The 26,858-nt window shown below is 34.2% G+C and overlaps 1 protein-coding gene across 7 annotated transcripts in view; it reads left to right on the top strand.

Moving 5' to 3' along the window:
* LOC143247747 (uncharacterized) overlaps positions 1 to 26,858 on the top strand; it is an 83,884-nt gene that overhangs the window by 7,362 nt on the left and 49,664 nt on the right. For 4 of the 7 annotated variants that reach the window (XM_076496172.1, XM_076496173.1, XM_076496177.1 and 1 more), the window contains exons 2-13: positions 8,852 to 8,925; positions 9,829 to 9,953; positions 10,917 to 11,020; positions 14,621 to 14,836; positions 16,673 to 16,735; positions 16,940 to 17,101; positions 18,988 to 19,101; positions 20,113 to 20,283; positions 22,521 to 22,691; positions 24,799 to 24,966; positions 26,268 to 26,444; positions 26,574 to 26,621. In XM_076496172.1, the coding sequence (XP_076352287.1) occupies positions 8,852 to 8,925; positions 9,829 to 9,953; positions 10,917 to 11,020; positions 14,621 to 14,836; positions 16,673 to 16,735; positions 16,940 to 17,101; positions 18,988 to 19,101; positions 20,113 to 20,283; positions 22,521 to 22,691; positions 24,799 to 24,966; positions 26,268 to 26,444; positions 26,574 to 26,621 (1,593 nt within the window). Of the gene's footprint in view, positions 1 to 8,851; positions 8,926 to 9,828; positions 9,954 to 10,916; positions 11,021 to 14,620; positions 14,837 to 16,672; positions 16,736 to 16,939; positions 17,102 to 18,987; positions 19,102 to 20,112; positions 20,284 to 20,412; positions 20,461 to 22,520; positions 22,692 to 24,798; positions 24,967 to 26,267; positions 26,445 to 26,573; positions 26,622 to 26,858 lie in introns of all 7 variants that reach the window. The other 3 variants (XM_076496175.1, XM_076496174.1, XM_076496176.1) reach the window with 3 other exon arrangements.

The raw sequence follows: 26,858 nt of genomic DNA, 5'->3' as shown, positions 1-26,858 counted from the left end.
ATATAGGAGTCATTGTAGGAGCTGTAATATCTGAATATAGGAGATATTGTAAGGGTTGTTATATCTGAGTATAGAGTCATTGTAGGAGCTGTTATATCTGAATATAGGAGTCATTGTAGGAGCTGTTATATCTGAGTATAGGAGTTATTGAAGGGCTGTTATATCTGAATATAGGAGTCATTGTAAGAGGTATTATATCTGAGTATAGGAGTCATTAAAGGGCTGTTATATCTGAATATAGGAGTCATTGTAAGAGGTATTATATCTGAGTATAGGAGTCATTGTAAGAGTTATTATATCTAGTATAGAATCATTGTAGGAGTTTTATATCTGAGTATAGGAGTCATTGTAGGAGCTGTAATATCTGAATATAGGAGATATTGTAAGGGTTGTTATATCTGAGTGCAGGAGTCATTGTAGGAGTTGTTATATCTGAGTATAGGAGTCATTGTAGGAGCTGTTATATCTGAATATAGGAGATATTGTAAGGGTTGTTATATCTGAGTATAGGAACCATTGTAGGAGTTGTTATATCTGAATATAGGAGTCATTGTAAGAGTTGTTATATCTGAGTATAGGAGCCATTGTAGGAGTTGTTATATCTGAATATAGGAGTTATTGAAGGGCTGTTATATCTGAATATAGGAGTCATTGTAAGAGGTATTATATCTGAGTATAGGAGTCATTAAAGGGCTGTTATATCTGAATATAGGAGTCATTGTAAGAGGTATTATATCTGAGTATAGGAGTCATTGCAAGAGTTGTTATATCTGAGTATAGTAATCATTGTAGGAGTTTTTATATTTGAGTATAGGAGTCATTGTAAGAGTTGTTATATCTGAGTATAGGAGCCATTGTAGGAGTTGTTATATCTGAATATAGGAGTCATTGTAGGAGCTGTTATATCTGAATATAGGAGTCATTGTAAGAGGTATTATATCTGAGTATAGGAGTCATTGTAAGAGTTATTATATCTGAGTATAGGAATCATTGTAGGAGTTTTTATATCTGAGTATAGGAGTCATTGTAGGAGCTGTTATATCTGAATATAGGAATCATTGTAGGAGCTGTTATATCTGAGTATAGGAGTCATTGAAGGGCTGTTATATCTGAATATAGGAGTCATTGTAGGAGCTGTTATATCTGAATATAGGAGTCATTGTAGGAGCTGTTATATCTGAGTATAGGAGTCATTGAAGGGCTGTTATATCTGAATATAGGAGTCATTGTAGGAGCTGTTATATCTGAATATAGGAGTCATTGTAAGAGTTTATATATCTGAATATAGGAGTCATTGTAGGAGTGGTTATATCTGAATATAGGAGTCATTTAGGAGCTGTTATATCTGAGTATAGGAGTCATTGAAGGAGCTGTTATATCTGAATATAGGAATATTGTAAGAGTTGTTATATCTAAGTATAGGAGTCATTGTAAGAGTTGTTATATCTGAGTACAGCAGTCATTGCAAGAGTTAATATATCTGAGTATAGCAGTCATTACAAGAGTTGTTATATCTGAGTACAGCAGTCATTGCAAGAGTTATTATATCTGAGTATAGGAGTCATTGTAGGAGCTGTTATATCTGAGTATAGGAGTCATTGAAGGGCTGTTATATCTGAATATAGGAGTCATTGTAGGAGCTGTAATATCTGAGTATAGGAGTCATTGTAAGAGTTGTTATATCTGAGTATAGCAGTCGTTGCAAGAGTTGTTATATCTGAATATAGGAGTCATTGTAGGAGCTGTTATATCTGAGTATAGGAGTTATTGAAGGGCTGTTATATCTGAATATAGGAGTCATTGTAAGAGGTATTATATCTGAGTATAGGAGTCATTAAAGGGCTGTTATATCTGAATATAGGAGTCATTGTAAGAGGTATTATATCTGAGTATAGGAGTCATTGTAAGAGTTATTATATCTGAGTATAGGAATCATTGTAGGAGTTTTTATATCTGAGTATAGGAGTCATTGTAGGAGCTGTTATATCTGAGTATAGGAGTCATTGAAGGGCTGTTATATCTGAATATAGGAGTCATTGTAGGAGCTGTAATATCTGAGTATAGGAGTCATTGTAAGAGTTGTTATATCTGAGTATAGCAGTCGTTGCAAGAGTTGTTATATCTGAGTATAGCAGTCGTTGCAAGAGTTGTTATATCTGAGTACAGCAGTCATTGCAAGAGTTATTATATCTGAGTATAGGAATCATTGTAGGAGTTTTATATCTGAGTATAGGAGTCATTGTAGGAGCTGTTATACCTGAATATAGGAGTCATTGTAGGAGCTGTTATATCTGAGTATAGGAGTCATTGAAGGGCTGTTATATCTGAATATAGGAGTCATTGTAGGAGCTGTAATATCTGAATATAGGAGATATTGTAAGGGGTTGTTATATCTGAGTATAGGAGTCATTGTAGGAGCTGTTATATCTGAATATAGGAGTCATTGTAGGAGCTGTTATATCTGAGTATAGGAGTTATTGAAGGGCTGTTATATCTGAATATAGGAGTCATTGTAAGAGGTATTATATCTGAGTATAGGAGTCATTAAAGGGCTGTTATATCTGAATATAGGAGTCATTGTAAGAGGTATTATATCTGAGTATAGGAGTCATTGTAAGAGTTATTATATCTAGTATAGGAATCATTGTAGGAGTTTTTTATATCTGAGTATAGGAGTCATTGTAGGAGCTGTAATATCTGAATATAGGAGATATTGTAAGGGTTGTTATATCTGAGTGTAGGAGTCATTGTAGGAGTTGTTATATCTGAGTATAGGAGTCATTGTAGGAGCTGTTATATCTGAATATAGGAGATATTGTAAGGGTTGTTATATCTGAGTATAGGAACCATTGTAGGAGTTGTTATATCTGAATATAGGAGTCATTGTAGGAGCTGTTATATCTGAGTATAGGAGCCATTGTAGGAGTTGTTATATCTGAATATAGGAGTCTTTGTAGGAGCTGTTATATCTGAATATAGGAGTCATTGTAGGAGTTGTTATATCTGAGTATAGGAGTCATTGTAGGAGCTGTTATATCTGAGTATAGGAGTTATTGAAGGGCTGTTATATCTGAATATAGGAGTCATTGTAAGAGGTATTATATCTGAGTATAGGAGTCATTGAAGGGCTGTTATATCTGAATATAGGAGTCATTGTAAGAGGTATTTTATCTGAGTATAGGAGTCATTGTAAGAGTTATTATATCTGAGTATAGGAATCATTGTAGGAGTTTTTATTTCTGAGTATAGGAGTCATTGTAGGAGCTGTTATATCTGAATATAGGAGATATTGTAAGGGTTGTTATATCTGAGTATAAGAGTCATTGTAGGAGTTGTTATATCTGAGTATAGGAGTCATTGTAGGAGCTGTTATATCTGAATATAGGAGTCATTGTAAGAGTTGTTATATCTGAGTATAGGAACCATTGTAAGAGTTGTTATATCTGAATATAGGAGTCATTGTAGGAGGTGTTATATCTGAGTATAGGAGCCATTGTAGGAGTTGTTATATCTGAATATAGGAGTCTTTGTAGGAGCTGTTATATCTGAATATAGGAGTCATTGTAAGAGTTGTTATATCTGAGTATAGGAACCATTGTAGGAGCTGTTATATCTGAATATAGGAGTCATTGTAGGAGCTGTTATATCTGAGTATAGGAGTATTGTAAGAGTTGTTATATCTGAGTATAGGAGTCATTGTAGGAGCTGTTATATCTGAGTATAGGAGTCATTGTAAGATTTGTTATATCTGAGTATAGGAGTCACTGTAGGAACTGTAATATCTGGATATAGGGGTCACTGTAATATCTGGATATAGGAGTAGTATATGGATATACTATTATATCGATATATATGAGTATCAATTACACAGTTGTTTGTAATTCAGCACAAAGCTACACAAAGGGCTATGTGTGCTCTTCCCACCACGAATGTCGAAACCCGGTTTCTAGTTCGGAAACCGCTGAGCCAGTATCAGTAACGATAGTGGTTAGGACAAATTGTGCGCAGTTCCATCACCTCATAATGGTGCAGTAATTTATTATTTAGTTTATTTAGGAAAATGGAAGTTAACCGAAACTTTGATATGAATCAAGTGTTGCTATTCGTAAATATACCTGGAATCTAAAACGTCTTCTAAACACCAACTTAACTAGTTTTTATTAAGTGGGTGTGAACGTAAAGCGTATTTATACGACATGTATTCACGATATTCTGTATTGAGTATGTTTCCAATAAAATATTGAAGGTAAGGAATCCACCCACAACAAAGTTATTTACTTTCTGAATGAATTCGTCACCTGCGGTTGATATGTCGCCTACGATATTTACTTAACTGGATAGGTTTGGCAATAGCAACAGTGATAAGTTAGTTGCTACACACGAGCTTATGAACGTCCCGGATTGGATTCCTCGCAGGAACTAATACGTCAATTCCTTTAAATGTTTGGTTTAATAAGATGTAGCTATAGGTTTGATTTATTTAATCTAAGTTTACTTTATTATACATTTGAAACACAGATACAAACTTTCACCCACTTTATGATTAACGAAAGGTTTTATTCTAGTTCTACAAATAAAATTGGTTCGAAGCAACTTTCGTGTTCATTTAGGTTTAGTTAAGAAAATTACAAGAAACCGGAAATGAAAATCCTAATTCAAGACGAAAATATAACACATGTGAAACCACGAAATAACAAACGAATTCGAGACGAAAACACGAAACATATGAAACCACGACACAAGAAATAAAATTACGACGAAAATACTCGAGATGGTGTGAACAAGTAAGGACCTCGTGTTTACAGTATGTTCTGTATCTGTTCTTATTATGAAGCTACGACGAAAATACTCGAGATGGTGTGAACAAGTGAGGACCTTGTGTTTACAGTATGTTCTGTATCTGTTCTTATTCTGAAGCTACGACGAAAATACTCGAGATGGTGTGAACAAGTAAGGACCTCGTGTTTACAGTATGTTCTGTATCTGTTCTTATTATGAAGCTACGACGAAAATACTCGAGATGGTGTGAACAAGTAAGGACCTCGTGTTTACAGTATGTTCTGTATCTGTTCTTATTCTGAAGCTACGACGAAAATACTCGAGATGGTGTGAACAAGTAAGGACCTCGTGTTTACAGTATGTTCTGTATCTGTTCTTATTATGAAGCTACGAAGAATATACTCGAGATGGTGTGAACAAGTAAGGACCTCGTGTTTACAGTATGTTCTGTATCTGTTCTTATTCTGAAGCTACACAATAGTCTATTTGCTCTCTATCCATACTACTCTATCCATACTTCTCTAGCATAATGTCACGAAAAATACGACCCCTTTTTAACGTGTTTTTTTGCAGTTTTTAGCAGGTCAGTGTAGCTTTAACTGTTTGTACTGTGACGTTACGACATGTTGATTTAAGCTGTGTGTCATTATTATGTGTCACAAACTGAGCTCGTTGGATAACAGTTTTAATTTCTAATCTGAGAGAGTTTGGTTATTAAGTCTCTGGACTCGCAGATTTTAAGGGTCGTGGGTTCGAATCCCATCGTCGAACATGCGCATTCTTTCAACCGTAGGGGCGTTATTATGCACGATTAATCCCACTATTCCTCTAGAGTAGCTTAAGAGTTGTTGATTTTCATTCAAAAACTGCACATCCTCACAAGATGCACGTGACATGGTGCTGCCTGTCGGGCCACAGTATGACGTTTTTCTGTGTAGACTTTTTTGTTTTTGTTGTTTCACGAACAAATTTGTCCGGAAAGTTCGAAAATTGGACGAGTTATCGGTGAGTTTTAAACATCAGCCGTAATTATCACAAAATGTACCATTTTACCGGGTGTTGTAGTCTGTCTCTCTCTATAAGATGTTTATTTTTGTTAATCTCAGAGTTACTATTTATTATACTTTCATGACTTAAGATACCGACAGTTATTTACTGGCGCGACACTTTATCGTTAAAATGTCTCCTTATCTCGGCTTCCAAGGGTGTCAATATATACAGCTGACTAAAGTATTTACTGGTATTTTTATATCCTCAAGACGTATATCACTCTTCTTGCTATGTGACTGACGTATCTAACTAGGCTCTAGATATGTAGGATGTTATACCATTACCACGTTCTCTCTAGTTAGATCATGACATATGTGACTGAGGTATCAAACTAGGCTCTAGATATGTAGGGTGTCATACCATTACCACGTTCTCTCTAGTTAGATCATGACATATGTGACTGAGGTATCTAACTAGGCTCTAGATATGTAGGATGTTATACCATTACCACGTTCTCTTTAGTTAGATCATGACATATGTGACTGAGGTATCTAACTAGGCTCTAGATATGTAGGATGTTATACCATTACCACGTTCTCTTTAGTTAGATCATGACATATGTGACTGAGGTATCTAACTAGGCTCTAGATATGTAGGATGTTATACCATTACAACGTTCTCTCTAGTTAGATCATGACATATGTGACTGAGGTATCTAACTAGGCTCTATATATGTAGGATGTCATACCATTACCACGTTCTCTCTAGTTAGATCATGACATATGTGACTGAGGTATCTAACTAGGCTCTATATATGTAGGATGTCATACCATTACCACGTTCTCTCTACTTAGATCATGACATATGTGACTGAGGTATCTAACTAGGCTCTAGATATGTAGGATGTTATACCATTACCACGTTCTCTCTAGTTAGATCATGACATATGTGACTGAGGTATCTAACTAGGCTCTAGATATGTAAGATGTCATACCATTACCACGTTCTCTCTAGTTAGATCATGACATATGTGACTGAGGTATCTAACTAGGCTCTAGATATGTAAGATGTCATACCATTACCACGTTCTCTCTAGTTAGATCATGACATATGTGACTGAGGTATCTAACTAGGCTCTAGATATGTAGGATGTCATACCATTACCACGTTCTCTCTAGTTAGATCATGACATATGTGACTGAGGTATCTAACTAGGCTCTAGATATGTAGGATGTCATACCATTACCACGTTCTCTCTAGTTAGATCATGACATATGTGGCTGAGGTATCTAACTAGGCTCTAGATATGTAGGATGTTATACCATTACCACGTTCTCTCTAGTTAGATCATGACATATGTGACTGAGGTATCTAACTAGACTCTAGATATGTAGGATGTTATACCATTACCACGTTCTCTTTAGTTAGATCATGACATATGTGACTGAGGTATCTAACTAGGCTCTAGATATGTAGGATGTTATACCATTACCACGTTCTCTTTAGTTAGATCATGACATATGTGACTGAGGTATCTAACTAGGCTCTAGATATGTAGGATGTTATACCATTACCACGTTCTCTCTAGTTAGATCATGACATATGTGACTGAGGTATCTAACTAGGCTCTATATATGTAGGATGTCATACCATTACCACGTTCTCTCTAGTTAGATCATGACATATGTGACTGAGGTATCTAACTAGGCTCTAGATATGTAGGATGTCATACCATTACCACGTTCTCTCTAGTTAGATCATGACATATGTGACTGAGGTATCTAACTAGGCTCTAGATATGTAGGATGTCATACCATTACCACGTTCTCTCTAGTTAGATCATGACATATGTGACTGAGGTATCTAACTAGGCTCTAGATATGTAGGATGTTATACCATTACCACGTTCTCTCTAGTTAGATCATGACATATGTGACTGAGGTATCTAACTAGGCTCTAGATATGTAGGATGTCATACCATTACCACGTTCTCTCTAGTTAGATCATGACATATATGACTGAGGTATCTAACTAGGCTCTAGATATGTAGGATGTTATACCATTACCACGTTCTCTCTAGTTAGATCATGACATATGTGACTGAGGTATCTAACTAGGCTCTATATATGTAGGATGTCATACCATTACCACGTTCTCTCTAGTTAGATCATGACATATGTGGCTGAGGTATCTAACTAGGCTCTAGATATGTAGGATGTCATACCATTACCACGTTCTCTCTAGTTAGATCATGACATATGTGACTGAGGTATCTAACTAGGCTCTAGATATGTAGGATGTCATACCATTACCACGTTCTCTCTAGTTAGATCATGACATATGTGACTGAGGTATTTAACTAGGCTCTAGATATGTAGGATGTCATACCATTACCACGTTCTCTCTAGTTAGATCATGACATATTTGACTGAGGTATCTAACTAGGCTCTAGATATGTAGGATGTCATACCATTACCACGTTCTCTCTAGTTAGATCATGACATATGTGACTGAGGTATCTAACTAGACTCTAGATATGTAGGATGTCATACCATTACCACATTCTCTATCTCTACATCATCATCCGTCATAGAGTTAACTCTATCTCTAAATTGTCAGCCATTATACAGTAATGTCTCTCACTAAATCATCAGCTGTCATACAATAAACTGTATCTCTACATCATTAGCCGTCATACAGTAAACTCTATATCTACATCATCAGCCGTCATAGAGTAATCTCTATCTAAAAGCAATATGTATGAATAATACTGAGAAATTACTGAAGTTAAAACAATGGTCTAATGAGTCTTATTGTTTGTTTTTATTTAGAATTTATAGAATGAAATAATATTTAGACAGAATTCTTGTTTATTGTTCAAGTCACATTTTACGTCACTGATACTACGTTTCCAGTACTTGTTGTTGTTGGTTTAGTCGAAAACAGCCTGTTTTATTTTTGTAGAACCTACTATTCAGTGGTCATCGTAACTTACTAATTCATTGTCTTGTGAACGTTACATATTCACGTGCCTTTAGTAAATCAATTTCATGTGATAATAGAACATACTTCTTTATTTCAGGTCCTTTGTCTCTTACAGAAGCTAACTGCACTGGTCCTCAAACAATTGGTTTCAAGGAATTTGAGATAGAAAAAGTAAAAACATTTATTTGAAACCTTTCAGAAAAATAGATTAAGAAACCTTAAGTTTTGTTGTAGGGTCTTATAAATCTCAAGGTGAAAACATTTTCTGTCTGTTCTTCATCTATCAATAGCACAGGGTTTTACAAAAACTCAATATTCCAAAATATTAAATACAGTTCGTTTTATTTAACGACGAAAGAACCCCTTCCGTAAATATTTTCAGAACAGTTGAACTTAAATTCGAGATAAAATATTAAAATGTATTTTAAAAACGTTGGGTTTTGGAGTTAAAATCTTTCTTAACGAACAAAATGTGTGTCTTATAAAGAATATGACCTTGCGCTCTGTAGTAAAAACTAAGATATGTTATTATAGAAAGGAGGTCTTAGCGGGGCCTAGAAATTAACATACCAGGCTATGAATCTGAGAGTCCATGGTTCGCCTCTCGTTTCCATAAAATGACACTTCCCATTTTATGTACCTTGGTGAGTTTAAGTTAGGGTAGCTCAAGAGTTGGCGGTGGGTGTTGTCTACTAGCTGCCTTCCCTCTAGGGATGGTTAGTGCAGACAGTCTTTGAATAGCTTTGAGAGAACATTCGAAACAAAGTAATATATGGATATGTATCCGAATACTGATTTTAATGTCTTGCTTAATAGCCTGTATATTTTCGTTTTGATTTTTTTTAAACGTTAGGTTTATGTTTTGGTTTCTAGCAAAGAGTAAGTTGTTGTTTAAATTTCTAGTAAAGACTGTATATAAAATACGAATCAAAACCTTTAAATCAAACCTTTAAAATAATCTTAAACTTACAAGACCAACAAAATTCTGGTTACCAATTGGAAACGTTGTTATTATTATTATTATAACTTCCAGGATAATCCTGAAATGGTTCTTTGTTCTGTTTCACCAAATAGTTCCTAGGGGACTGGTATGAACTCTTCAAGACCCATTCTGGATTCGCCAACTTGAAGTCTGGTTTGTGGCGGCTACAAATGACGGAAGATAAAAAGCTATTGTTTACCTACTCAGCAAATACAGAGTAAGTTTGGATATCAATAAGCAACTGATGTCTAACTTAGTGGTGAGTGTTAGCTAGTTTTATCAGTTTGTCGGTCGTTCTGGCTCCTATATTGTGAGTTGTGTTTGGTTAATCATGCGTCTTGTAAAAGAGCGTCAGCTCTTTATCTGTTAAATATTAGGTTGAGGAATAATTCGTGAGCGTTTTTAAATAAATTCATTCAAGCATTACATGCAAGACTATACAATACTTCAATGCATGAACACATTACACCCAAAACATTTATTATGATACTTTATTTCATATAATACCTAGGTATATAGTATGCATTGTTGTAAACGAAATTGCAAGAAATTAAATGCGAAAAGCAGATGGTGTCGAAAATGCTTGATTTTGTCCACTTGAGATTCCATTTAATAAGCTGAAAATGAAAGCAAAAATTAAAGACATATGAAAATCAAACACACCATCTATTAGAGCAAAAAATTATCTACCAAATGACATGAAACATTTTGCAAAAGCGTTTCATTTATGAATATATTTTGTTAACTTGAAAAAACGCTCACGAATTATTCCTCAACCCAATATAAACCCAAACAGTTGTTCCTTACTCAATGAAATAAATTGTTATTGTTTACCAAATCGTTTTTATGTAACAGCTACTTAATTTGTCCGTTCCGGATATGGAATGAGATAGATGTAACAACAGCATCGAAGATTTGCCTTCTCTGTAACAGGAGTCATTGATTCGAGATTTATTGTTTTTTATCACAACTCGTACCCTAGTCTGGACTTGTGACATCCAAAAGTGTTACATGGAACACGATTTGTGTAGAATGTAATAATTCAAAATGTCTCTGACTTGAAATTAAGTGAAACAAAAAGTAGTTTTCAACCTTGACTTTAAAATAACTTTTTTTACGCCTAACAAACATCACAACTTTATACAGTTCCTAACATAGGTGTCGCTTTTCCTCACTATAGTGATAAGCACTGTATCAACCCTGTTCGTGGAGAGTTGCAGCTAACCGGAGATAAGCCTGGAGAGATGGTTTTGAAATATGTTCGATTCAACTCAAGAGTCGAAGGTAGGACTAAAAGATTAATTTATGTTTAGCTCGTTACGTGATGGGGGGAGAGGAGATGTGAAATGTCAATTTTAACAGCTTCCTATGTGACTTATGGGGTAAACAGTCCAGTAAGACTAGCTGACCGAAACAAATGGCAACCAGTAAGAAACACTTGCCGTCTACTCGACTTCTCTTAAATGAACAGCACGAATGAGTGCTAATAATTGTGGAGACTTTCTGTAACGCAGCCCAAAACATTAACCACTAGGCCACATCCGTCACACGAGTGGTTTAATTCTTTTCTACGAACTCAGTTAGTAATATAAAATTAAAGATCTAACTACTACAAATATTAACTGATGTTAAATACCAACCATTGCGTATATTTATTTGATTTGCGCAAAACTACTAAAGGAAAAATAGCTAGTCAACACAATCCACAGTCAACTCTTAGCCTATTCTTTTACCAGCGAACAATGGGATTGATCTTAACTTTATAACGCTCCCTTGACTAAAAATGCAAGCATGTTCAGAGACAGAGATTCGAACTTGCACTTTGCGAGTCTAGAGCCCTAACTACTAGACCGAACAACATCCCAATTATTAAATCGAGTGTATTTGTTTGTTTTCGTTTACATCAGCACTTTGATATAATTTTTTAATGTTTAGATTTACATCAGCACTGTGATACATTTTTTTTATGTTTAGATTCATTTCTAGCGTTTTTATAAAACTTAAATATGTTTGCAGGATCCTATAGACAAAACGAAACACACAAAAACTGGTTCAACACATGTGTTTCAGAGAAAAGTAGGCCCGGCATAGCCAAGCGTGTTAAGGCGTGCGACTCGTAATCTGAGGGTCGCGGGTTCGCCCTTTCAGCCATGGAGGCGTTATAATGTGACGGTCAATCCCACTATTCGTTCGTAAAGAGTAGCCAAGAGTTGGCGGTGGGTGGTGATGACTAGCTGCCTTCCCTCTAGTCTTACGCTGCTAAATTAAGGACGGCTAGAGCAGATCGCCCTTGAGTAGTTTTGCGCGAAATTCAAAATAACATAACATTCACTATTGTTTATTCACAAAACTACATTCCAGATAATAAAAAATAACAATATTTTTTCGAAAGTTATCGTTAAAAGCTTTTAAAACTAAATAATAATAAATGTTTTTATTAAACTATACAAAAACACACGTACACGTACATGTATATAAAATAATTAAGTTTTTAATATGCGTTTAGCGTTAATTTTTATTTTACTGGTTCGCAAAAAGGTTGAAATTAATACACTTGTTTTGAATTTCGTGCAAAGCTACACGAGAGTTACCTGCGCTAGCCGTTCCTAATGTAACAGTGTAAGACTAGAGGAAAGACAGCTAGTCATCACCACTCATCGCCAGCTCTTGGGCTACTCTTTTACCAACGAATAGTAGGATTGATTGTTTCATTATAACGTCTCCACGGCTGAAAGGGCGAGCATGTTTGGTATGATTATGAAGAAAGCTTCCTAACCACCTGTCCATGCTGGGCCTAATAAATACGCCTAAACATAACATTCTTAAAATGTCCTTTACAACCTTTTAACAATATTTTTTCCGTAACTTGAGAACGTCTTTCATTTTTTTACTTTCTTTGATACTTTCTGTGTCTGTTGGTAAGGGATGCTAAGTAATAGTTTATCTTATCTGTGCATACTCTTAGCTATTGTTGAACTAATAAGGCATTTAGGCAACCGTACTTGTTGACGATTCTTGATCGACTGTTGTCTGACCAAAATGTTGGATTTGACTGTCACTCTTTCAGCGCAGCCACGTCCTTAAAGTGCAGAGTGAATTTTTGGCATCAGATTTCGAATCAAGACTTTTCTTTCTCAAAGTCTGGCACTAACTACTAAGCCACATCTGTTCCTAAACATTAATAACAAGTCAAATTTACCTTCGAATTGCCAAACATTTATTTATACGTCTACCGTACATTCCCTACAAAAACGCATAAAAAATTCGATATTCAAAATAAGGCAGCTAATACCCTTTTATTTTTCACAAGAGTATTTAATGATAAAGTATCTACAGGGTCCTACAAAAGTAGTTTCACCACAATTAGTTCTGTTTTTATCTTCTTATTTTAAGCTTATTGCTGGAGGGATTGTCTTAAAGAAACGAATGACTGAATGCATTTTGAATGTGTAAAATGCTTGACAAATGTGTAAGTACTAGGCCTAATTAGATAAAGCATCTCTTGGAAGACTGTATATAAACAAATTATTAAAATACTAGGCCTAATCAGACAAAGCGTATTTTGGAAGACTACACATCAAGAAACTACTAAAATACTAGGCCTAATAAAATAAAGTATATCTTAGAAGACTACTCATTAAGAAACTATTAAAATACTAGGCCTAATGAAATAAAGTATATTTTGGAAGACTACTCATTAAGAAACTATTAAAATACTAGGTCTAATCAAATAAAGCATATTTTGGAGGCCAACTAATAAAGAAACTATTAAAATACTAGGCGTAATCAAATAAAGTATATTTTAAAAGACTACTCATTAAGAAACGATTGAAATACTAGGCCTTATCAGACAAAGCATATTTTGGAAGACAACTCATTAAGAAACAATTAAAATACTACGCCTAATCAAATAGAGTAAATTTATATAGGCCTAACGAACTCAAGTATATTTTAGAAAACTACACATTAAGAAACTATTAAAATATCAGGCTTAATCAGACAAAGCATATTTTGGAAGTCTACTAATTAAAAACAATTAAAATGCTACGCCTAATCAAATAAAGTAAATATATATAAGCCTAATGAAATAAAGTATATTTTGGAAAACTACTCATTAAGAAACTATTAAAATACTAGGCCTAATCAAATAAAATATATTTTGGAAGACTACACATTAAGAAACTATTAAAATACTAGGCCTAATCAAATAAAGTATATTTTAGAAGAATACTCATTAAGTAACTATTAAAATACTAGGCCTAATCAAATAAAGTATATATTCGAAGACTACTCATTAAGAAATTATTAAAATACTAGGCCTAATTAGACAAAGCATATTTTGGAAGACTACTCATTAAGAAACTATCAAAATACTAGGCCAAATCAAAGAGAGTATATTTTAAAAGACTACTTATTAAGAAATAATTAGAATACTAGGCCTAATCAGATGAAGTATCGTTTGGAAGACTAGTTATTTCAGATTTATTGCTATATTAATTATTTTAAATTTCAAATTTCCGACTTATTCTTCCAATTCACTACTTTTTGAGGGTGTATATCACATCATGCCGAGTGATTCTGATTCTCAACTGGGCGAAACAGTTGAGTGAAACTTTATGCATAAAATACGTAGGAAACTAGCAGTAACTAATCAGCTTAACTTTTTATCTTATTTCTAGTCAAGTAGTTTGTGTGTATGTGACTCTGAGGTTATAAGAGATCTTGCAACCAATATTAATAAACTCGAAAAAATTCGATTCATGAATGGTTAAGAACTCTTGCTTTTTAACTGATATGAACCATATGTACCTTACCGTTTACTTCAACTTAAGGAGATTAGGGAACTTGTACAATTACAAGATTTTTTCTTGATTTCTCTAACAGAAAAATTCCAAGTGATTTACCTTGATAAAAAGTACGAAACTGCTGTTGCCTATGCTTGTTACCGCCACCTATCGGATGGCAAAAGATGTGATCCTCGAGCATTGTATGCAGCTATTTTGTCACGCAAGCAATCGTCTCAACTTCCAAGCGACCTGACGCTAGTCACCCAACATCTATATATAGACCGGGATTTGATGATACCTCAGCGACCTTATAGTAAGATCTTAGATAAATATTGTCAACAATAAGAATGACACAAAATTACCACAATAAATAATTAAGAGTGAACGTCATTATTGTATATTAACATAGCATTTTGTACAGAAACACAATTATAAAGTCATGTTAACAACATATCTTAGATGTGTTGTTAATAAAAATAGGGCGTAAATAATTATATTTCATAATTATAATTTAAAAAAACAATTACGTTGACGCATGTAACAATAAAAAAAACTGTAAAATTTACAGATAATTGTAATGACAAAGAGTGAATACGCTTGTATACATATCACTTTGTTCTTCAGAAATATATAACATTGTTCTCATGCAGACCTCACTTTGTTTTCTAAATATCTATTACATTATTGTTACATATAGATACTACCTTGTTCTCTAGATATCTATTACATTATTGTTACATATAGATACCACTTTGTGTTCCAGCTATTTATTTCATTATTATATATATAGATACAACTTTTTCTCTAGATATATATTTCATTGTTATATATATAGATACCAATTTGATCTCTAGATATATATTTCATAGTTAGATATATAGATACCACTTTGATCTCTAGATATATATTACATTGTTATATATATAGATACCACTTTTTCTCTAGATATATATTTCATTGTTATATATATAGATACCACTTTGTTTTCTAGATAAATATTTCATAGTTATATATATAGATACCACTATGATCTCTAGATATATATTTCATTGTTATATATATAGATACCACTTTGATCTCTAGATATATATTACATTGTTACATATATAGATACCACTTTGATCTCTAGATATATATTTCATTGTTATATATATAGATACCACTTTGCTCTCTAGATATATATTACATTGTTATATATATATATATACCACTTTGCTCTCTAGATATATATTACATTGTTATATATATAGATACCACTTTGATCTCTAGATATATATTTCATTGTTATATATATAGATACCACCTTGTTCTCTAGATACATATTACATTGTTATATATAGATACCACTTTGTGTTCTAGCTATTTATTTCATTATTATATATATAGATACCACTTTGATCTCTAGATATATATTTCATTGTTATATATTTTGATACCACTTTGATCTCTAGATATATATTTCATTGTTATATACATAGATACTACTTTGATCTCTAGATATATATTACATTGTTATATATATAGATACCACTTTGATCTCTAGATATATATTTCAATGTTATATATATAGATACCACTTTGATCTCCAGATATATATTACATTGTTATATATATAGATACCACTTTGATCTCTAGATATATATTACATTGTTATATATATAGATACCACGTTGATCTCTAGATATATATTACATTGTTATATATATGTAGATACCACTTTGATCTCTAGATATATATGTCATTGTTATATATATAGATACCACTTTGTTCTTTAGCTATTTATTTCATTGTTATATATATATAGATACCACTTTGATCTCTAGATATATATTACATTGTTATATATATAGATACCACTTTGATCTATAGATATATATGTCATTGTTATATATATATAGATACCACTTTGATCTCTAGATATATATTTCATAGTTATATATATATAGATACCACTTTGTTCTCCAGCTATTTATTTCATTGTTATATATATAGATACCACTTTGCTCTCTAGATATATATTACAATGTTATATATATATATAGATATCACCTTGTTCTCTATATATATATTTCATTGTTATGTATATAGGAACCACTTTCATCTCTAGATATATATTACATTGTTATATAAATATTTCATTTTTTGTCAGATTGTGATCTGAACCATTACGAACCGGATGATGAACTTGACTCTGAACAAAGCTGGGAACCGGGTAATAAATTAATTAATTTTCAACGTTATTTTAAAATGTTTTCTTTCGTTATTATTGATTTGTAGAAAGCTGGAACGCATACTTTTTGCATGGGTTCGTAAAATAACAACTTTGTGCCGTCACTATTTTGTTATTGAATAAGTTTCAATTATTCATAACCATTAAAAGTTTTTAATCATGTCCTGACGATGTCTGTTCTCACAGAATTATGTCACGAACATCCAGAGCGTGGCCACTGTGACCAATCCCAAGTCAACTACTACTACAGCCCACTCTCTGGACAATGTGAGACTTTCTTATATTCGGGCTGCGGTGGAAACAGAAATAACTTCATTTCCTTACAAGAATGTCAACAGCAGTGTGTTGGTACGTATTAAACAATGTTGTAACAGTTATAATAACGTCAACAGCAGTGTGTTGGTATGTATTAAACAATGTTGTAACAGTGTGTTGATACGTATTAAACAATGTTGTAACAGTTATAATAATGTCAACAGCAGTGTGTTGGTACGTATTAAACAATGTTGTAACAGTTATAATAATGTCAACAGCAGTGTGTTGGTACGTATTAAACAATGTTATAACAGTTATAATAATGTCAACAGAAGTGTGTTGATACGTATTAAACAATGTTGTAACAGTTATAATAACGTCAACAGCAGTGTGTTGGTATGTATTAAACAATGTTGTAACAGTGTGTTGGTACGTATTAAACAATGTTGTAACAGTTATAATAATGTCATTAAACGTACTTTGATAAGTATACAAATATTACAATGATACAAGTTGATGTATGTATAGAACAATGTTTTAGTAATTACAACAATTTTAAGACGAGCGTACTAATATGAATAAAACAAAGACAGGATTATTTTTAAGAAATATAATTTGTTCATTCGTTCCTAATTTCAAAAATCAATAGTAGCATTTTTTACTCTATTTATTTACTTACATTTGAGTCATATTTCCAAGGTTATACGTTTGCTTGGTTCGGTTTGTTTTGAATTTCGCGCAAAGCTGCACGAGGACTATCTGCGCTAGCCGTCCCTAATTTAGCAGTGTAAGTCTAGAGGGAAGGCAGCTGGTCAACACCACCACTGTCAACTTTTAGTCTACTCTTTTACCAGCGAATAGTGGGATTGACCGTCAAATTATAACGCCCACGGCTGAAAGGGCGATCATGTTCTGGTGTGACGGGTATTCGAACCCGCGACCCTCAGTTTACGAATCGAGTTCCTTAACCACCTGTCTATGCTGGGCCTACACGTTTGTCTTTACCAAAACAAAATCCGAAAACCTTCAAATTGAGTTTCTCAAAATTTACTCAAAATTATTCTTTTAAGCCTCGTCTTAATATTTTTGATTTAACAACCTATCATGTTTATTGTAGGCGAGGATTTATCGGAGATTCCAAATTCAAGTAATTCTCTTACTGTTTTACAGTGCTAAGTCTGTCAGTTGAACTTTTTCTTCAAAAAATTTATGGATATAAATTATCTTTGTTTCTGGAAAAGACAAATTAGAAAACATAATGCATGAATAGCCAGTTTGACCACACATTCGTCACCTCTGGTAAAATATAAATGAGTTTGACCTGGCACGGCCAGGTGGTTAGGGCGCTTGACTCACAATCTGAGAGTCACGGGTTCAAATCCCCCTCACAACAAACATATTCTCAGCCGTTAAGGCGTTATAAGGTTTTACCACTATTCGTTGGTAAAGAGTAGCCCAAGAGTTGACGGTGGGTGGTGATGACTAGCTGCCTTTTGTCTAGTCTTACACTAGCGCAGATAGCCCTCGAGTAGCTTTTCACGAAATTTAAAGAAATAAAACAAACTTATGTGTAACCATACAATGTTGAATGAGGAAGTTCTTTGGAAGGTTATGTGTAACCATACAATGTTGAATGAGGAAGTTCTTTGGAAGGTTATGTGTAACCATACAATGTTGAATGAGGAAGTTCTTTGGAAGGTTATGTGTAACCACACAATGTTGAATGAGGAAGTTCTTTGGAAGGTTATGTGTAACCACACAATGTTGAATGAGGAAGTTCTTTGGAAGGTAAAAAACAAACTCACTTTGTTATTATCTACTCGATACACACTAAACACATATTCAAATAAAATGTTTGTTTTTCTTTCAACAAACGATGTCATTTAAAAATAACAATTTGATTTTATGAAATACAAACTGGTTGTAGCTCAGATTAGGAATACGTGGTAGCTTCATTTGTGCTTTCCCGTTTCTTTCAGATAAAACAGGAACTTTCATGTGCCCTGACACGGCAACTTGTGCCTTAACATGCCCACTCTGTTGCGAAGAAGAGAATGGATGCATCGAATGCAACTGTGGAACAGAAACTAAAGGTGGGATCCAAACAATGGATCATTTTATGTAATATTTTTGTATGTCATAAAGTGCGTCGTTTGTCACGTTTCTTGAATACGTAGCAATGTCCATAAGGTTCATAAATAGTTGAAAACATTTCATAAAGAAGGTTTATGTCTTGACCCAAATGTTTGGAATTTTACTTTTTGTATCAAGAGCCACAGTTTGGGATATACTGTTGAGTTGTAGGTTTAGGCAGCTGTAACCTAGCATTCACAAATACTTAAAACAACTAATATACAGTACATATGAATTTAAAAACAAAGGGCGCTCTTGTGTCATCGGAAAATAATTAAGATAAAATAAATAAACGTACTGTTTCTTATACCATACTGAGAACATCAAACCTTAGAAACAGTATTTCAATATATAAACTGTCCAACATATAACAAGATTCCAACAACAACTCGGTATTTCAACAGAAAACCTGAGATGTCATGACGCAGAGAATCAGGTTTCGATACCGTCGCGAACAGAGTAAGAGAAGCCCATTGAGTAGTTTTGTAATTAACAACAAACAATCGGAGTAATACCAGAAGAATAATTTTATTGTGTTAACATCAGAAATAAGCCCAGCATGGCCAGGCATGGTAATCTGAGGGTCGTGGGTTCAAATCCCCGTCACACTAAACATGTTCGCCCTTTCAGCCGTGGGGACGTTATAATAGAGGAAAATCCCATTATTCGTTTGTAATAGAGTAGCTCAAGAGTTGGCGGTGGGTAGTGAAGACTAACTGCCTTTCCTTTAGTCTTACACCACTAAATTAGGAACAGCTAGTGAAGATAGCCCTCGTGTAGCTTTGTGTGAAATTAATAAAAAACAACAAAGCATCAGTAATTATATCGATGATACTAACGCTATCAAAATCCCAAACATAGAACTTTCTAAAAGCTTTGGCTTTTTATCTCTTGTTGTTGTTTTAATCTTTTTTCTGCTGATCCGGAGTAACTATGGCTGTAACTTAACAATATTTTTATTTTCTGGTCAGAGGTTGTCCACTCATCACCTGTACCTCACGACAAACTTCCGTTTGACCCAGACTGTCTAGGATCTCCCAACGACTGTCCAGAGACGTGTGATGTAATAGAATTTAATGTTGGGTGTTATAAGTGTGACTGTTATCACTCAAATGTTTCCGAAGTAGACATGGTTAAAGAAAGTAAGCATTATAGAGTATATTTAACAATCTATAAAGATACTGTTAAGTTTATCTGTTGATTCTATAAACTTTTGAATATCATGAGTTAGTTAACACAGATATTATGTAATCTTCATCATCCATCATCAGGTAATGTCCACTCATCATCTGTACCTCAAGAGAAGATCGTATTCCAAGGTACTTCTCTTCTTTTGCTTCCACTTCTGGTATGTCAGTAGTAAAATCCGGGGTTCGATCCCCACTGTGAACAGATAAGTTGTTATTTAGCTTTGCATTTCAAACAAACATTTTTTTTCTTCTTGCCATTCTGTTTTCAATAACAACCTTCGTTTGTGATTAACCTTTTATCTGACCTTTTGTGTTCACAAAGAACGTGACTTAGAAACACTTCATAATTAACATTTGCACTTAGAAACGTGTTAAACTCATATTTGGAGATAAACTATTAACTAAATTAATGAAATAAATTAACTTGTTTATTTCATTGTCAACGTTAACGACAAAGTGTAAATTTTACAAACTAAAGCCTATAATTTATACTAACGTATCGTAGTATATACATGAAGAAACTAAGCCTAAATTACATATCGAACGAAGCACACTTTATGACGTCAGTAAAATTTATCACGACCTTAATTAATCGGGCAAAATTAATTAAATCGTTATAAAATATGTCTTTTTTTTTCTTTGACATCAAACTCACTTAATTCGTAATTAATTAATAATTCATACAAATAGTTCCTGTTTGTTTTTAGTTTTCTCTCTTAAGACTAGTGGTAGTAATTGTAAAGAAAAACGTGATAAAAAACATATTCTTCAAGTGACTGTTATCTCTGCGATGGAAAACAAGCGTTTAAACTGTCACAGTAAGTTTGTTTGCTTACTGTTCAAAACAAAACTGTACAATGTAACGTTCACACTGAGGGGAGTGAACCCCAACATTTAGTGTAATAAGATTTCTAGTTTACAGGCGAACCACCACGGAGCTACACATAAAACCCTCAGCGGATCTGGACTATGACTACCGTAATCAGTGAAACATCAGTTATTCAGGAAGTCAGTTATCTAAGAATGATGTCAATTACCTATTTGTCTGTACGAATGTGTTAGAAAAAATTCGAAGATATCAGATTTAGATGGTTGTTTAGTTTCGTTACTGAAAGTGAAAACTAACTGTCCAGCAAAAACATAAAAACACCAAATATAGGTTTCACGTGTCAAGGAAATGTCCGTTTAATGTATATCAACCAATCATCTTTCTGTATTAAACTGTAAAATTTTAAGCTCGTGGTTATTGAAAGGAAAGTCGGTAGCACGTGATGAGAATGCGAGGTTTATGTTTACTTAACAAATTGTTCCCCAGTGGAACAGCGACATGTCTGCGGGCTTACAATGCTAGAGACTGGATTTCGATACCCTGGTGGGCAGAACACAGATAGACCATTGTATAGCTTTGTGCTTAACTTCAAACAGACTTCATAAATTTAATATCGAACCTCTCTGTTTTAGAAACATTTTGTTTAAATGTTTTTTGTTGTTGTTAAGCACAAAGATTCATCATGGGCTGTCTAGAGTGTGCCTACTCCGGGTTTTAGTGTTATTCATCTTAAGACTTGCCGCTGAGTCGTTGGTTGTACTTTTGACGAAATTTTAACCACTTTTAAATTGACGGAATATAACAATTAAAGTCTTCAAACGAAAACTTTATTAATTATTAAAATAAATCTGTACATCTTTTAAATTATTTATACGAATCTAGAAATGTCAGACATTGCATGATGGTTAGTATCTCGACCCGCAACTTGCGGATCGAGGGTTCAAATCCCGTCAACTAACGTGTCTCTTCTTCCAACTGTGGGCTCTTTATAATGTCACGGCCAACTGTGGGCTCTTTATAATGTCACGGCCAACTGTGGGCTCTTTATAATGTCACGGCCAACTGTGGGCTCTTTATAATGTCACGTTTCATCTGAAAAGGACATCCAGAGAATTGGCGGTTGGTGGTATAGACTAGCTACTTTACATCTATTCTATTACTTCAAAATTAAAGACGACTGATGTAGATGGCCCTCGAGTAGCTTTGTACGAAATTCGACAAACAAAGAACCAAACAATTCCGGAAATAAATCGACACACTTTAAAAAAAGAAACTAAAACGTTTGTACTCCTATAAAGTAAGTAAATAAATTTATTATATTTACACAAGTTTCTATCTTATCTTCATCATCCATCATCAGGTAATGTCCACTCATCATCTGTACCTCAAGACAAACTTCCGTTTGACCCAGACTGTCTAGGATCTCCCAACGACTGTCCAGAGACGTGTGATGTAATAGAATTTAATGTTGAGTGTTATAAGTGTGACTGTAATAACTCAAGTAACCCCCAGATTGGCATGACTGAAGTAGGTAACTCTTATAGTGTGTTTCTAGTTCGTTTTTATACATGACCTTTGTTCTCTTAGAAAGTGCATAGCCTTCGTTAATTATTTTATTAGAATATGACAATATTTAAAAACAAACATGAATTATTTCATTTCTTCCTCTGTTTCAATTTCTGTCTATCTTTATAAACAAATCCTTTCTTAAAAGCTTTCATTTTTTTCTTTGTTGTTGTTTTTATTAAGACCCATCCCCAGTGGCTCAGCGGCATGTCTGATTGTAACCCCCTGGTGGAGAGACCACAGACAGTCCTTTGTGAACTTTTCTTAATATAAAATAAGTGATATTTTTTTTATAACAGCGGTTACTTAGAGTCGACATCTTCAGTGACTTTTATCATGAACTAAGAAATATCAATCTATCAAATAATTATTTATTAATTAAAATTACATACTAAGTTTCTACGTAGCTCATACATAGTAAATGAATAAATTTTGTGAAATAATTATTTTATGGTTGTTTGTAACGTACGGTGTTAAACGTTTTTAGGACACCGATGCTCAGTAAATATGAACACACGAAACTCTAGAGGGACACACTCGGTAGAGCCCGTACCTTCTCCAGGTTGGCGGTGATTGTATCTGGCTTTCAATAAAATACGAAAATTTCTCTGTACTTATCGACAGACACGGAATGTGTTTGGCAGGACAACGATAAATAGTATTCTACAAATTTCCACCGGATTTCATGAAATTCCGTTTATTTTTTTACTAAAAAGTACTGCCCCGCAGTGGCTCAGCGGTATGTCTGCGGACTTACACGCGAAAATCTGGGTTTCGATACCCGTGGTGGGCCGAGCACAGATAGCCCATTGTGTTGTTTTGTGCTTAATTCAAAAACAACAAAACAACATGTAAAAAGTACTGTGAAAACTAGGTTCCCATATTAACAGATGGGTCATATTCCAAGTACATGTCCAGATTTATCTATGGCCGTTAACGAGAATTCTTGCTGAAGAACATAGACAAGAGCGGAACGTAACCTCCACCACCGGAGTGGACGGAGGTAGTGAAAAATATAGATAACTATAACCTAGGCTTTAGATAAAGGTATTAAACCTAAATATTACAAATAATCACCTTTTGAAACTTCACCTGAATTTATTACAGAATTATTCATTTCAACAAAACTCATCCTAAAGTTTGTAAACATAGTTATATTGAAGCTCAGATTACACATAATGAAATTGGATGTCCCTATGAGTGAGCACCCCGCTACTACAGCGGTATGTCTCCAGATTTACAACGCTAAAATCAGGGGTTCGATTCCCTTCGGTGGGCTTAGCAGATAGCCCGATGTGGCTTTGCTTGAAAACACACACACACGTCCTATTAAGTGGCCCCTATAATGTTTTTCTAAAACGTTGTTTTTAACCCTTCTTAAGGTAACTGTTACATCAAACACACACGTGTTTAACTGTCAATATTATCAGATTAGGACTGTCAGTTGTTCCAATACGAAGTACATCACTTATCCGGGAACGATATGAAATGTTTCGTTTATCTTTCTGTGTTAAAGTCCAGGATATTCGGTGCAGCTGGTTCTTCACTACTAAACACAGAGCTACACAAAGGACTCCCTGTGTTCTACCAACCGCAGGTATCGAACTCTTATTTTTAGCATCATAATGTTCTCAGACTTGTTTCTGAGACACAGAAGGAGCAGTTTGTTTATTTCACTTTTAGAACGTAGTTTCACCTGGGTGTCGTTGAATGACGTAGATAGTGTGTGTTGGTTCGTGACTGAACAAAGTTCATCGTCTTGGACGTTGGATGCGGAATTTTTCTGATTAATTTGTGATGATCAAACATTTTATAAACATTTTCAATCATCTTTAAAATAATTCTTAACGTTTTTGGCTCCGTTTTAAAAGTTAATATTTAGTATTTAAATTTAATTTTTAAAGGACATTTAGCCATTTTAAAAGTAGCTCGTGATATCAGTTTTAACGAGTGTCACAAAACAACGTTTTGAGTGGTAAAAAACAAGTCAACATTTGATGAAGCAAATGAGTGTATTCGTGGAAAAAAATTACTGAAAAATTAACCATTTTCATATTATCTTCATCATACAGGATCAGAGATTGTCTACTCACCATCTGTACCTCAAGACAAACTCCCGTTTGACCCAGACTGTCTAGGATCTCCCAACGACTGTCCAGAGACGTGTGTTGTAATAGAATTTAATGTTGGGTGTTATAAGTGTGACTGTAATCACTCCCAGATAAATATGGCTGAAGCGGGTAAGTCTTATAAAGTACTTCAAACTGTATGTAACCACAGAAAAGTGTTTGGAACAGAATAACTTATTTCCACAATATGCAGATCTTTATCTGGACTATGCAGGTCCTCAGTAAATCATTAGTTGTTTGTTATTAAAAAATCTTTTGGTTTTGTTGTCGGGATTTTCTTACTAATTGTTCTTTGCATGTGTTTTTATTAGATGTTCAGTTTGCTTCTCACATATTGTTTTGGCCCGGCGTGGCTAGGTGGTTAAGGCACCCGACTCGTAATTTGAGGGTTGCGAGTTCGAATTTCCGTTGCACCAAACATGCTCGTCCTTTCTGCCGTGGAGACGTTATAATTCGACGGTCAATCCCATTATTCGTTGATAAAAGTGTCACCCAAAAATCGGCAGTGGGTGCTGATTACTAGCAGCCTTCCCTCTAGTCTTACACTGCAAAATTAGGGACGGCTAGTGAAGATAGCCCTCGTGTAGCTTTGCACGAATTTCAAAAATAACAAAAAAACATTTTTACATAAAACAAAAATAATTAATTTCTGGAGTTGTACTTTTCAGTGAACTATTTATTTAATTAAACATTATGTTCAGAACTTGCTAAATGTCAACGTCCGCCTCTCGTACAGCGGTAAGTCTATAGATTTACAACGCTAAAATCAGGGACTAGATACCCCTCGGTCGACTCAGCAGATAGCCCGATGTGGCTTTGCTATATGAAAACAAACCTATAAATAAAGCCAAACATGGCTGACTCGTACTATGAGAGTTCGTTTGGCGTCGGAGATACAGAAACAATGATCTGTTAAACAACATATTTAAGAAAACATCTGAATTTTGCATCGAATTCGTTACATTCCCGCTAGGTGGGTGGTGATGACTAGCTGCCTTCTCTCTGGTCTTGCTTTGCAAAATTAGAAACGACTAGCGCAGATAGCCATCGTGTAGCTTTGTGCGAAATTCAAACACAAAAACAAAACAACAAATAATACCTGATTTGAGATTCTATTTTTTAAATTGTTTTTGCCATTTCCAAAATAACAAAAATCTGACATTTTGATTAATATCTTTAGTTTATAAAATTAATAAAAATTAATTTACTATCTTTGGACAGCAAAACTTTAAATGTTTGATATATGTTATTCTAGTGGAATTAAAAAGAACAAACTCTGTGGGCACTGGTTAATGTTTGGAGTAATTATGTGGACCAATTCTACGAAATAACTGTTAGATACTTTATATACTCCAAGAAACAAGTTCGCTGCGCAGAGTTACCGTTAATATAAATATCTTCTGTTTATTCAGGACCACAGATTGTCCACTCATCACCTTCGCCTCAAGACAAACTCCCGTTTGACCCAGACTGTCTAGGATCTCCCAACGACTGTCCAGAGACGTGTGATGTAATAGAATTTAATGTTGGGTGTTATAAGTGTAACTGTAATCACTCAAATGTTTCCGAAGTAGACATGGTTGAAGAAAGTAAGTATTATAGGGTATATTTAACTGTTTATAAGGATACTGTTAAGTTTATCTGTTGATTCTATAAACTTTTGAATATCATGAGTTAGTTAACACAGATATTATGTAATCTTCATCATCCATCATCAGGTAATGTCCACTCATCATCTGTACCTCAAGAGAAGATCGTATTCCAAGGTACTTCTCTTCTTTTGCTTCCACTTCTGGTATGTCAGTAGTAAAATCCGGGGTTCGATCCCCACTGTGAACAGATAAGTTGTTATTTAGCTTTGCATTTCAAACAAACATTTTTTTTCTTCTTGCCATTCTGTTTTCAATAACAACCTTCGTTTGTGATTAACCTCTTATCTGACCTTTTGTGTTCACAAAGAACGTGACTTAGAAACACTTCATAATTAACATTTGCACTTAGAA

This window comes from Tachypleus tridentatus, chromosome 3 (genome assembly GCF_004210375.1).
Source record: "Tachypleus tridentatus isolate NWPU-2018 chromosome 3, ASM421037v1, whole genome shotgun sequence".
Classification (NCBI taxonomy): Eukaryota; Metazoa; Arthropoda; class Merostomata; order Xiphosura; family Limulidae; genus Tachypleus; species Tachypleus tridentatus.
The sequence above is the reverse complement of the archived record's forward strand: the minus strand, read 5'-3'. Positions and strand labels throughout refer to the sequence as shown.